The following is a 15,172-nucleotide window of genomic DNA, read 5'->3' as shown; positions in this document are numbered from 1 at the left end:
TCATCAAAATAAGTAAATGCAGACACTGCTGAAACCATAAGAATTCATAATTGGGTTACAAAATCTCTCAAAATATATCTTGGCATCTAACATTTAAAAATACTACATTGCTCCAACAAAGCATGAAGTGAAATTTGATTAATAATCCAAAAACAAATGCACACACCGAGACATCTGGATTTTTAAAATAATTCATAACATGCAAAATCTTCTGACATGAAGTGTTTGTGGCCCTTCCTTGACATGATTTACCTTGTTGAAGATTTTAGTTGCTCATTTTATTTCCCATGATGATATTTTATGTGTGAGAATCTTGTTTTAGTTACTTAATGACTAAAGTCCAAACTAAATAGAGATATTGCAAAAATTGTAAATTCCACAATATCTGGGTTTAACTGCAATGGGTTAAGTGGCCATGGTCATAGTTTATATTTATAGCAATATATGGTAACCTATGACCATGTCCTCCTTTGGAATAGCCATGCTAGTCAGAACCGTAACCTGCTCCCACTTAAGGGTTTCTAGCCATAGCACCCAATCTTCTGATATCTGGGCTCCTCCATCCCAGGATCTTCTCCCTCTCATCATAGTCACAATTGGTGCCTGCTATTTATCCACCGAATGTCAACCACACCAGCAAACCAAAACCTATCTAGTCTGGAGCAATAAGCTGCTGAGCATCAAGGGATGTATATTAACACAAAACAAGAGTTGAAAAGGTGAACTTTTGATTACATTAAAAAAAATGCTCACATTGATTTCCCGCAGAAAGAAACAAGCAGATTGACTGACAAACTAGCATAATACTTCTTTTCCACCAATTTTTTCTGGCTTTCCTCAATTTTATGCAAGTTCATACAGCAAAGCCTGATTAATAACAGAAATTAACATGCCATTACAGGGTCAGCAACCCGGGTTCAAACACAGAACAACAAGGAGTTTGAATGTTCTCCACGTGTCTATGTGAGTTTCCTCCAGGTGCTGTGGTTTCAACCCACATTCCAAATATGTAGTGTTAGTTGTTTAATTGATTACATGGATGTATTTGGGTGACTAGGCTCATGGGCCAGAAAGACTTGTTACTGTGTTCTATCTCTAAATTAAAAATAATGAAATGAAAAATGTATTAGCTAAAAAAAATTTATGTTCAAAAAAAAAACCTGTGAATTTTATTGCATTAAACATATCTGATGCTGCACCATGGGTTCCATTCTTGGTCCTTCATCATCTCTGGCCTGACAATCACCCCTGCCTATCGCAGCACTCTCCACTGTTCCACTCGTCAATTGTTCTGTCCAGGCACTCACCCTATGGCCGATTACAGTAGGCTCTCCTTTCCCTGCCCCTGGCAGTAATCACCCACTCCCCAAGTTGTAGCTCTCAACCTCAGATGCCACCACCACCAACCCTAGCCCTATTAGGCTAGCCATTACTCTGGAGCTCATACGCCATAAAACCTGCTCCAGCATCAGTCTGCCTTAGAGTAATCTATTTAACAATTCCCATAGATGTACACACAATTACAAATCCTACTCTGCAAGCTGAGCACACAGCACTAGCAGTAAATTGCAAATGAGTTTTAACATCATTTGAAAGGAACGATCCATGGTAGTAATGTGAGGATATCCAACTTTCAAAGTATTTTTGAAGTGTACAATATATGTGATACACCCTTACTTCGTGCACTAAATTACTTGGTCCATTTTCTAAATTCCACATTCTCCTCTTCCTCCAAGGGTACATAAATTGATTAAATCTCTTAGGAAATGTTGAGGATTTTTTAAAGAATATCATAAGGTATTCAAAGCACTTTCTATATCTCATCAAAGGAACAGTAACTTGGGCTGCAGAAACAACTTTGAAGGAGGTTGATGTCTTCTACCATAGTAGAATCAAATGGAATGACAATACACACACCAGTGTAAACTCTAACAATACAAGAGCAGAAATTGCTGTAAATACTCAGCAGATCAGGTTGCATTTGTGGGAGAAAAACAGAAAATGTTTCAGGCTGGGGATCATTCATCCTGAAATATTGACTCTATTTCTCTTCCCACGGATGCAGTCTGACCTGCTGATACTTTTCCAGCATTTATTTCTTTTGTTTAAGTTTTCAGAGATCTCCTGTTTTATTTTGTCTATGCCTTCAGAAACTCTTAACAGTCTGAGTTAATATTCTGTTGTAATGCATGACAATTATATTTTACTTGGGCAATGCAGACATTTCTTACCTGAAAACAGACATATAGTAAAGCCACATGTTATATGAAATGTTTTGCTCTTATCCAACAATCTTCTAGCTTTTTTGCTCATAATCTGTGGAAAAAAATGTTATGTTATTGTAATTATTTGAAAATTGTCATAAATTTAGCTTAGAGGGACCTAATAACATATATGTTATTTACGTGAAAACATACATAAACTATATGTACCTGAGCAAATAAAGAAAGCAAGTGATTTTAATTGTGAATGATACTTATTCTTTAGCTTCACTTAGGGAGGACAATTTTAAACTAACAAAAAGTAGGAAAAGACAAAATATATTAATTAATGGAACCCAGTTCTGAATTTAACCTTAGTATTTGAATACCCCACAGGAGGCCTGAATTGTTAATTTAAAGCTGTTAATTGCTCATTAGGAACTATAATAACAACAAGAATTTTGGAAATTAATTCAGCTTTCAAAGTTTTCTAGAATTTGTCTGCAAAATCATGGTAAGATCATTGCAGAATTGCAAGTGAACTGATATATTGACACACAAATCTGGCAATAAATATTGGAGCCTCACAAAGGCTTTCTTCGAAAAATTGTGAAGTCCTTTAGGAGTCATCTTGATTGTTCCTGAAAAAAAAATTACAGTATTTGTGGGATTCAGTTTCAACAACTTGAAGTTGAAAAATTACCCAATTACAAAGCATTTTTCCTTTGGACTTCTTCCGAGGTGTTGCAAATGCAGCAGTATTCTGTGACCTGTGGCAGAACACCAATGTCCAAACAAAAGACTCCAAAAATGCAAGAGGGTTACCTGTCTACAACTACATACAAGAGATGGCATCAGGAGAGAGGTGCAGAAAGTCAGCATTTCCATCTGCTTGGTGTTTGAAACCATCATCGAGGCTGGACTGCTGAATGATCTAAGGGATCACTGGCAATTATTTATCATTCGAAAATATTCTGGTTTACTATCCTTCTTACCAAATGAGCAATCTCAGCTTCTCCCATAGAATATTCACTACCATCTTGTTACTGACTTCAAATTCAAATGATTAGATGCTATTGAGACAGAATTCTGTCATGAGGTAGTGAGTCCTCTACTTCTCCACCTCCAATGTCCATGTATTTAATTTTTATGCTTACCTCTAGGACCATCTCCTCTGCAGATGTGATGGAAGGATGAAGAATATTTGCCAATGATAATCATGGTGGTCATAACGACTGAATATTCAGTGAATGGGTAAAAATGTGAGGAAATCACTGTAGGTAGATCTGTTTACCTGTATGAGGAAAGGTTCTATGCACTAAAATTCAGATGACTGACTAGATAGTTTGCAATAATACACATCTCAGAATATAGACGACATTAATCTCATCAAAGGCATTAAATTCTATGGTTGGAAAAATATACTCCAACTACTGCATTTGGGGCACCTCACAAACAAATCTTTCTGCAATTGCGAAGGAAAATAATTGCCTGTAGTCCTTGTGTGTCATCAGCAAATGCATCACTGAATCTTAATGTAGATTGCCTTTCTTCCTCTCTGTTATTATTCTGCAGTACATCATCAGACTCCATCAAATCTAATCAGAGAATAGCTATAGTACAAGGATATTTGATCCAAGAAGTCTGTACAAGAGCAGTTCAGGTAACTGCACTACTCTTCTGTCTCCCCATCATTCTGCAATGTATTCCTTTCAGATATATATCCGAGCTAGTTTAAATGCTATAACAGAATCTGCCTCCATTTCTACCAAAACCAGTGAATTCCAATTTCAATCTTGCTGTAAAAGTAATCATTCCTCGATGAAGGGCTCGAACCTGAAATGTTGGTTATGTATTTTTATCTTTGCTATATAAAGGACAGTGTTTCACCTGCTGAGTTTCTCTAGCATTGTGTTTGACTTCAATCTTGCTGTGTTAAACATTTCTTCTCCATCAATTTTTGTCCTTTTGCTAATTACTTCACTTTAGGTCATTCTATTCCTGACCCCTCTGTCAAAAAGATTTTTTTTTCCTCAATTTACCTTTTTTTTTAAAATCCTTTGTGGTTTGAAATATTTCTGTCAGCTATTACAGTGCCAGTGATCAGGGTGTAAATCCGGCACTGTTTGCCAGGACTTTGTACGCTCTCCATGTGTCTGCGTGGGTTTTCCCTGGATGTTCTGGTTTCCTCCCACTTACCAAAAACAAACAGGGTTGGAGGGTAAATTGGATGCATTTGGGTGGCAATTGTTTGTGGCCTGTGCTCACAGCTCATAAAAGGACCTGTTACCATGAGGAATCTCTAAATTAAATTATTTTAAAAATTAAAGAACAATCCCCATTTTCTCAAATCTATCCATAGCCCTCAACGCTGGGATAACTTTAATCAATCTTTTCTACATGCTTTTCAAAGTTTTCACATCTTTGCTCCTGTATGGTATACAGAACTAGGTGCATTACATCAGTTTATCATGACTCTTGTACTCGAATTGTCTATTTATGAAGGTCACACTCAGCATTATTTCTTCAACCATTTTCTCAACCTATCCTGCATTTTTAAACAAACTATGGAACATTCCCTCAAATCTAACTGCAATATATCTTTTGGAATTATCTTCTCTTTCTTGTCTCTCCTTATTCTTTCTACTAACATGTGACACTTTGCATTTCTCAGCAGAGAAATGCCACCTACCAGCTAACCTCGTAACTCACCAACTATCGATACTACTCAAAATCTATTCCAATCCTTCCTAATTGTAACTGAGTCAAAGTTATTTACAAATAGACTGGCATCAGTACCTCACTTCCAGCACATAGGTAAGTTAAGCTTCAATCTAGCTAACTCAATCTGCAAGTTTAAGCATATTGAGGCATTTATTCTTGAAGCAGCTAACCAAGTAAGAAGCATAATCGCCACCAACACCTCATCTGACTAATTCACAATCATTTTTATGGAATTCATCTTTAGTCTGTCCCACTGAACATTGCATTGGCAGCAGAGTTTGAAGACACCAGATAAGGTTTATATTATATTCACTCTTACTATTTTTGTCAACTCTATTTTTGGAGAATTCCAAATCTCAACAAAAAAAATGTCAGTAGTTAAAACTCTACAAGAAAAGCTGCTATGAACAGATAGACGGGTGCCTGGAATGCTATTTCCTTACTGTTGATTTGATAATGGAGCAGAGAAACAGATGTCTTTAAAACACTGAGATTATACTTCTTATTTATCAACATTTATCCTGAATCTCAACACACAAAATCACTAAATCAGTCCCTCACTCCTTCAAGTGGATATGTAGATGCCATTAAACAGAAATGCTTCTTGGAGGTTTGCAACTTCCTAATTATCAAAATTATTATGAATCAGCTCAGTTGAAATTTATTAATAGGATGTTTCAGGTGGACAATCCTCTGATATGAGCTAATATTGAATTATCTCAGATAGGTGAAAAGAGGATGGACCAATTTATTTATCAATGGAATTCTCAGTTATTAAGTAATTATAATTTACTGGTGTTAAAACATTTAATGGAATTATGGAATAAAAAAAATGAAGTTATCGGCACTCGAGATAAAATTTTGGCTGAAACACCTTTGTTTCAAAATAAGCTTTTTCCATTTACAGTTAATAATCAACTTTTGAAGTTGTGGGAGCAAAAAGGAATTAAATTGGTAGAAGATTGTTATGAGGTGGGTTATTTTATTTCTTTTCAAACAATGAAAGAGAAATATGAAATATATTTTTTTCCTATTATCAAGTTAAAGCATTATTGTTAGACAATTTTGGACATACCTTGAGGCTTCCTAGAAGGTCTAAATTTTAAATTTTACTTACTGATGGTGTTAAGAAAGGGTTTATATCTGATAAGTATGCTTTATTGCAGAATAAAATGCTTAAACCAGATGTTTATAAGTCTAGAGTGAAGTGGGAAAAAGATTTGGAAATACCTATTTTTCAGGATGATTGTGAGGATAGTACGACTAAAATTGTAAATCTAAGGTAGAGATTGGTTCATCCATCAGCTATATTTGATTCCAAAGAAATTAAAGAAGTATAAATATATTTCTTCTGATTTATGTTTTAGATGTCATAAGGAAGTGGGTACCCTTTTACATTTGGTTTTGTTATGTGAGACAGTTAAACCTTTTTGGAATAAAATTAAGGAACTTTTGGAGGTTATGTTTAAATTTAAAATTTTACTTGACCCTATGATATTTTTATTGGGTTATATTAAAAAATTGAGTTTGGAATTAAAATTAGATAAATTTCAAATTGCCTTTTTAAGACTGGCTTTAGCAGTGGCTAGGAAATGTCTTGTACTTACATGGAAAAATGAGACTAAGTTGAGTATTCAAAGATGGCATGACATGAGATCATGTATTCCTTGGAAAAAATAACATAATTTACAACATAATTATTCTTTTTTTTATTAAAACTTGGAGCCCGTATATGGAATATATGCCATTTGATCATTAATATCTTCTTTCCCATACATTGGTGGTGTGGTCCCAATCCATGGCAAATGATTGAATGGTATTGTTTTAGTCGATCTCCTCTTCTTTTCTTTTGGGATAGTTTAGAGGGGGGTTGGGTGTTGTAGGGGGTTACATGGGATAAAACATTATGTATTGGATTGTATTTTGATTTGTATGATTCATTATTGTTTAATAATAAAAACATTAAAAAAAACCCAGAAATATTTCCTGTTATCTTATCTGCATTGGCTATAAGTCTACTAATACCGTCCAGGAAAGCTTCGGAAAATTTTCAAGATAAAGATTCAAGTCCGTATCTAAAAAGTTTATTCTTTAAAAAAATGAAAGGTTGTTAAGACAACATAGAAGTTTGCTTGACTATTTTTCCTTTATTAATCAGATGTAATTCTATGACATGATTACTCATTTCAAGAATTTCTACTCCCTGTTGATGGCCTCAAGAAAAATTGATGTAATGCCCTCCAAGATATATTCTATATGAAGTCCAACCAGGAATAAAGGAGATCAATATATTAAGAAATCAAAATCATATAACTTAAGTGGTGACAAAGGAGGTTGATGAGGGTAGGGCAGTGGATATTGTCCACATGGACTTTAGAAAGGCATTTGACAAAAGTTCTTCATGCAGGCTGATCCAGAAGGTACACATGGTACCACGGTGAATTGATGGTTTGGATACAGAATTGGCTGGCTCATAATATATAGAGGCTAGTCGAGGAAGAGGATTATTCTGCCTAGAGCTCCATAAAGAGTGAAATTCTACAGTGATTGGTGTTGGGATCCCTGCTGTTGTAACAACCAAGTAACTTGGTTGAAAAAAGTAGATGGGTGGGTTAATAATGGTGCAGATGACACTAAGATGGGAGAGAACTATCAAAGAATACATCAGAGCATAGATCAGTTACAGATATGGGCGGAGGTGTTGCAGATGGAGTTTAATCTGGACAAGTGTGAAGTGCTGCACTTTGAGAGGTCAAATACATGGGTGTTGATATAATTAATGACACTGATGTGCAGAGGGATTGGAGGATCTAAGTTCAGAGCTCATTGAAAGTGGCCACACAATTAGATAGAGTAGGAAAGATTTATGGCATATTTGCCTTCATTGGATGGGGTCTTGAGCAAAACTCCAATGAAGTCATGTTGCAGCTGTATAAAACTTTAGTGAGGCCTAACTTGGAATAATGTGTGGAATTCTAGGTGAATCATTTTAGGAAGGACGTGGAGACTTTGGAAAGGATACAATGAGGTTTATCAAGACGTTGCCTGGTTTCAAGGGTTTGAGCTATGGGGCTGAGACTGACAGGAGATGTGATACTAGTTTACAAAATGAAGAAAGGCATTTGATAGGGTAGTCAGTCAGAATCTTTTTCCCAGAGTAAAAGCATTTCATAATAGAAGACATAATTTAAGATACGGTGGGGGTGGGAAGTTTAAGGGAGAGGTGTGGGAGGTCTGAGTATTGTTGGAGGCAGATACAATATTGGTATTTTAAAGGCTTAGATAGGCACATGACTATGAAGGAATGGAGATATATCTATCATGTACAAGCAACAGAGTTTTAGTTTGATTTAGACATCATGTCCGATACAGATGTGGGCCGAAGGGCTTGTTCCTGTGTTGTACTGTTCTGTTAATAATGACCTGAATATTTGAACAACATACCCACTGTGTTTTAGAGAGAACTTAATAATTAACTCATGCTGCTTAATCACCAAATGTGCTATGCAATCGGTGCAATTTCCTGAACTTTGGCAAAAGCATCCAAATGCTCAGGGATTATGGGAATTCTGAATTCTTGTATCTCATCAGAATACACAATAGAGCCTGAAGTGGGATCATACTAGCCCCTTTAACATTGACAACCTGTTAGATTGGTGGGTGAACGAACCATTTTAAAATACCGGTAGGGGCATTCACACTGGACCAAGAAAAACCAGTTCCGTGTGTCCTTTCACAATACCAACCTGGTATCGTGGAGCTCCAGCATGACGTCTTGAGTGACATACTACGTACTCACAGGCAGTGAATGCTTTGTTCTATATAACCAACACCTCATTCCAGCCCCTCATTCTCCTCACTCTTCAGATGGGGATGTGCAAGGAGGGGTACTGTGGGGGTGTTATAAATGAGAAAACAGATTTGATGGGTCTCAAAAGAAAAGACTCTGAATGCAGTTTTGTAGTAAATAATTTTATTTCCAAAAGATGAGCATGGGAAAATTATAACTGGGATAAAACAAACACACATAATTTATAGCGAGCTTGGGCAAGTGGTAGCGGGAATAAAGCACATTTGGGCATGGGAAAGTCACAACGGCAATGAAACATACATGTAAAAATGGTATCTTGCCACCCAACCATCAGAACTGCTGGAAGTAATTGAGGATTTTTTTTTACTCCATACCACAAATGTTCAATTTGATGAACAGTCATTCTGACAAGTTCCTACTGTTGCTCTCATTCTGCACTCTTTCCATATGCTAGTTAATGGTGCTCTCTGCTGTGATTTCACTATTTTGTTATTTCCATTCCATGCCTCTTTAAAAACCTCCCACACAAGCAACTAATGGGACCAGATATTACTGGATTGTCCAGTCACACTGGAGTTGATTTGAAATGGTTTAGCAATGATACTACCTCCATAGGTGGTTAATTCCCAGGTCGATTTGGACCCCCCCATACTGAGTTAGGAGTATTCATACTGCAGGTGATCTGGTAAATTGCCAGTTAATTACTGGGTTCAAAATACCAGTGTGAAAGGGCTACTATGTTACTGTAAGTTTACCTCAAATATTTTACAACAAGTAAGCATGACTACATTGACTAGATTTCATTGGAAGTCAGAAGAGAATTTATGTGTATTTTACTGGTAAGGGCCAGTGTTGTACTTGTGGGCTCCCAAAAGTACTGTTGATTATCGTGTAGAAAATGCAAAAACAATATGTGATCATGCATTTAAAGATATTGTAGCAGTTACTACAGTAGATGCTACTAAATAAAGACAAAGGTAGTCAACTCAAGACTGGTTTATTGCAGACATAAACAGACCATATTCCCTGCCTGTTAATGAGCTCATTAGTGAACAGCTGCTGGTCTACAGGACCAGCAGGTTAAAGCTATGAGCCATTAGCACCCTGCCTCTTTAGGCAGAGGTTTCATCTGATCCACTCACTGTATTTTGGTGACCAGCACTGCTAGCCTGCGATGTGTCGGGTAAGTATGTAAACTGAGAGTGGCGGTTTGCAATATCGCGCTGTGTGCTCGCTACAATATCATAAATACAATTTCCATTATCAAACTTAAAGCTCATCCAACTGCAAGTTTATTTTTGGTTTTCCCCTCCGACTAGCATAAACATTCCTCATCTTACGTCAATCTGATGTATGAGTTTTAAACATATTCAGACCCAACATTACCACACAGTTGTCATTTGCTGATATCTTAAATGATAAACATCTGGTTGGACTTGCAGCTTGCCCTTAATGAGTCATAAACTAGTCATATTCATAGCAGTCAAGCAAGGACACAGGCCTTTGTCTCATTGAGTTCGTGCCAGCCATCAACAATCCATTTACACTTATCCTATATCAATCGCATTTTTTATTCTTGCCATAATCTCAACAACTTGCCCCAAATTCTACCATTAACATATTTCACTCGGAAGTTGGTCTCAGAGAGAATGTGCAAACTATATACAGACAGCGCCTGAGGCTAGGAATGAATCTTATCTATTAGGCAATGACAGTATCGGCTGCACGTCTCTGCCACCCTAATCTTCCTTCAAGTTTTTTTTCAATTTTGGAATCCTGTATGATATGAATCTTAAGAGGGAATCGTCCCTTCCCTGGGCTAAGTGGCTGAGCTCATAGGACTCCACCAGACAAGCACAATGCCCACTCACCACAAACTCCCAATGACGATATCCAAGCAAATCCCCATTTGTTGTCATTTCCACTGTTGCTTCCATCTGCTAACCCACTCTCACTGTCGTCATACTCCATTAAGTTTCCTAAGGCCTCTGAGATAATTGTCACCTGAAGGATGTAGGGAACTATTTATTCTGCATTGCCAAGTTGCACTGAGTTTGATACAGTAATAGATAGTTCTGTAAGCTGAGGGGATAAGCGAAAGAACAAAAATATGTTTGTTCAATGCTCAATATTATTAACTCAGCTGATGATGCTTCACTCCAACTGTTGCAGACTTCAGTGTTCTGATATCAATGAACAAATACATTCACAATATTATTATCACCTTATACCCATTTTCTGTCATCCCTCCTCATGATTTAATCCAGTTATCTCTATATTCTTTCCAAAGCCAAACAATAGTTATGTTGTGCATTTAATGTTAGCTGTTAAAGGATGACTGTAGTTTTAAGCCTTGGTAAATAATCGGCTTGCGATTGGATTCTCCTAAGGCTGTAATAATTATCAAAATCAGCTTACCTAACTAGTCTGGAGTAGCCCTTAGAATAAATGACAATGCTGTGGTGCACCTTAGAAAAATGTTGATCAAGCACTGCAAAAGAATTTTGAGTAAATCATTCTAAGTAAGGCTAACTTCAATTTTTTAATAAGTTCCCTTGCATGTAGAAAGCAGAGAGTTGTAGAGTATGGAAAGTATTCTGCCTGGAGGTCAATGATTAGTGTAGTTCAGCTAGGATCTGTTCTGGGACCCTTACTCTTTGTTATTTTTATGAATGACCTAGATGAAGATGCAGAAGGATAGGTAAGTAACTTTGCGAATTATACAAAGGGTGGAGGAGTTTTGGATAGTGCTGAATGTTGTCGTAGGTTATAAAAGGATATAGACAGGATGCAGAGTTGGTTGGAAAAGTGGCAGATGGAGTTCAATCTGGATAAATGTGAGACGATGCATAATAGTTAGTTACTGAAGATTGCAGATGAGGAGAGGAACTTTAGGGTCCAAATCCGTACATCTCTCAAGGTCACCTCTCAGGTTGATAGGATAGTTAAGAAGACCTTTGAGATGCTGAGTTTTATTAATGGTGTATAGAGTTCAAGAGTCAAGTGGTCATGTTGTAACTCTACAAATCTCTGGTGAGACCACACGGAGCATCGTGTTCAGTTCTGGTCACCTCATTATAGGAAGGATGTGGAAACTATGGAGGAAGTGCAGTGGAAATTTATCAGGATGTTGCCTGACTAGGAAAGTAAGTCTTATGAGGTAAGGTTTTGGAGCAAAGAAGGATGAGAGAGACAACAGAGGTCTACAAGATTCTGAGAGGCATAAATAAGGCGGATAGCCAATACCTTTTTCACAGGGAAGGAATAGCAAACACTTTTCTATTGTGTTTCATATCTGTACAAAGTGAAGGGAGAAAAGTTTGAAGTTATTTTTTCAGAGAGTTATGGGTGCCTGGAATGTCTTGCCAGGGATGGTGGTGGAGGCTGAAACATTAGGGGGATTTAAGAGACCTTTAGATAGGCACATGGATGAAAGAAAAATAGAGAGTTACGAGGTAGGAAGGGTTTAGTAGTTTTTTGGTAGGAATATATAGGTTGGCACAGCATCTTGGACCAAAGGATGTGTACTATGCATAATGTTATAGGTTCTATGTTCTATCCATCATGAAGAATATAACCAAATCCCAATTTACTCACCTTCTGTGACCCTCGCAGAAATGCCAGTAAAGTGCGACACATGGGCAGCAGGACGAGACTGCAATTCAGATTCAGGACTGAAGCAGAAGCTCTACTAATGCATAATCCTAGCTGAACAAATAAAACAGTGATCAGGAAAATAAAAGTACAAGGCAAAGTACATTGGAAGAAAAGGCAACTTTAAAAGTTCATAAGATTCGTATTTGTTGTAAATTTATAACACCAGCACCCATGTTAACATATCTACCTTTTCCTTTTCAAAATTAGCATGAATAACCAGAAAGAAATGGAACATGTATATTATGGGTCCTCAGCATAGTAAATGAGCATCTTATCGAAAACGCGTCCATCCAGGGGAAAACAAATCGACACCTGGCAAACTCACACTGATATCACCAAACATGTCAAAAGGCTGAATGTTTCTGCTTATAATCAACTATTAAAATTTTATTTTAAAAAAATCATATATATTTCAATTACTGAAAATATTTTAAAACTGTAAAATACTTTGAAAACTTGGGGGTTAGCAAATATTTATAGCAGTCACTGGCAATTAATCGCTTCATTCAAATAAATGAGAATGCAGTCCATTTGTCATCTCTAACCAAACACAATCAGGTTGTGAATTCTCCAACTCAACTGGTGGAGATCCTCCTAAACGTTCAACTCTCCCTCTGAACTCCAAAAGGAATCTGTTGTTGGAGTGCAGTCAGCTGGCAGTGGTGAATTGCTATTGATCACTTCCAAATTTCACTTTTCTTTCACAGAAATTCAGAAGTTGTTGCCATTTATGACAGAAATTTAGTACATACAGTTTTGCTGCATTTCCCAAGAAATTTTAATACTAATCATTATTCTATCCAATATACATGTAAAATGTTGAATGAGATTTGTCCAACTCCCCATCACTTTTTAACTCCTCTTTCGCCAGATATGAGACAGTCAAGGACACCAGCAAGGAGGAGGGAGTAGGATCCATCCTTCCCCGCTGCTATCAGATTCCTGAATAATCAATGAACCAAAGACACTGCCTTACTCTTGGTGTACTATTATTCTTTTTATTATTTTATTTTATATAATAATGTCACAAGATGGTCATAATATGAATCTTTCCACAATGCCGCAAAACACCAAATTTCATGACTTGTTCATGACAATAAATCCTGATCCTGATTCCTCTGAGTTGCTTGATTTTGGATGTTTGACAGAAATGACAATAAACCCAGAAAAGAAAGAAAAAAATGTTGAATGAATCACATCGTTCAGTTATAAAATACATTGAATATATAAGCATCAAAATTGTTGATTGGCATTGTTGGTAGTATTTCATACTATGTCAGAGAGACACAATGATACTACTTTGTGTAGCGTGAATAAAAGCTCTCAAGACTGGAGGGAGAACATACGCTTTTATTAGCTTATAACTGAGGGTAGGGTCTTACAGTGGGCTTCAGAGGGGCTCAGGGTTTAGGTGGGAAACCAGGGTTATTATATGGGTAGCTGGGGGGCAGAGCCAGCCATCAGTAAAACACACCACCAGTTCACTGCAGTTTCAAAATGCAGATATGACTACATAAAGTAATTATAAAGAAATATCTCACTCTTAAAAATACTGATCACTGAAAGCCTCCTCAATAATTGTGCAACCATCAACTTTACATGACCAAAATCCTTGTGAAACTAACATAAGAGAATGAATTATAACTACTGCTCTCCTCCTGATTTTTTTAATTCTCATTTAGTTGGAAAAAGACATTTGTCAGCCCAATCCATCTGCCTTTCAATTTGCATTTCTGGAAAACCCCAGAGATACTGCAACCTGTATCAGCATTCTCAGAAAATCTCTAATCAATGCATGTCACCAATCACAATTCCAATGTCTCAATCTTAGACCCTTGACATCCCATAAATATTGGAATCAGATCGAGTCTCATAGCCCCATTATTATGTCATGCCATTCTATGTGATCTTGATTGACTGATTAAGATAATGTTGCATACCCATATTTTTAACATGTTCCTTAATATTTTTAGTTAACTGACATCTCAGGTTTAGAATTAACAATTGACAGCATCAATTACTATTTGTGAAGGAGAATTCTAAATTTCTGCAATCTTTGCTTGTAGATTTTTTTTTCAGTTTCATCCCTAAAACATGGTCTAGTTTTTAGACTATGGTCCTAGTCCTGCATTATGGAACTGTTCAACATTATTGATTTTCCTTTTCATTTCAATAACATGCTCATGTTAAGCATAGAGGTAATGCTGGAGATACCAGAAGCAATCCTAACTTCTGATTTTGCACGACTCACAATGGTACTTTGCTTGAGGCAGAATGTTGCAGTTGCAAGAGGCCACTCATATTGCAAAGGCATGCCAAGGAACACTGGAAATAGGACTGTTTCTAAATGAAGGCAAAGAACAAAAGCATATCAAGAGTTACTTTAGATTCACCATAATTGGATGGGAAAAGTTGTCCCTCAGCAATTTGGGTCATAGGTACTCGGGAGAGTTACCAGTTACCAAGGAGGTTGATACCGGAACATTTGATAGTGTTATCTCAGAATGGTTTCACCAACTGGAGAGATTGCAGATGGAATTGTGTAGCATTAGCAAAGATTCCTGCCATTGAAAGTGTCACATACAAGGAGCATTATTCCACTTTGGTTATCAATATAGTGAAAACAAATCTAGATTGGAATGAGATATTTTAAAATTGGGAATCAAAATTCATATTGCAAGCCATACAAATATACAAATGGTTTTCCATGGAACAGGCACTCCAATTCAAAGATTCAAGGTTTGCAGAGGGTAATGTAAAATCATTTATTATAAAACAT

The 15,172-nt window shown here is 36.7% G+C and overlaps 1 protein-coding gene across 13 annotated transcripts in view; it reads right to left on the bottom strand.

Annotated features, from left to right (window-relative positions):
* Window positions 1-15,172, bottom strand: part of LOC138739231 (NADPH oxidase 4) — a 271,753-nt gene that overhangs the window by 106,132 nt on the left and 150,449 nt on the right. For 8 of the 13 annotated variants that reach the window (XM_069890873.1, XM_069890863.1, XM_069890864.1 and 5 more), the window contains 2 exons: window positions 12,334-12,440; window positions 2,232-2,316 (listed from right to left, as the gene is read on the bottom strand). In XM_069890873.1, the coding sequence (XP_069746974.1) occupies window positions 2,232-2,316; window positions 12,334-12,440 (192 nt within the window). Of the gene's footprint in view, window positions 1-2,231; window positions 2,317-3,358; window positions 3,496-11,154; window positions 11,228-12,333; window positions 12,445-15,172 lie in introns of those variants that run through there. The other 5 variants (XM_069890868.1, XM_069890875.1, XM_069890874.1 and 2 more) reach the window with 3 other exon arrangements.

Source organism: Narcine bancroftii, chromosome 7 (assembly GCF_036971445.1).
Source record: "Narcine bancroftii isolate sNarBan1 chromosome 7, sNarBan1.hap1, whole genome shotgun sequence".
In the NCBI taxonomy this organism is placed as follows: Eukaryota; Metazoa; Chordata; class Chondrichthyes; order Torpediniformes; family Narcinidae; genus Narcine; species Narcine bancroftii.
Note: the sequence above shows the minus strand (reverse complement) of the source record. Positions and strands in the feature narration are given on the sequence as shown.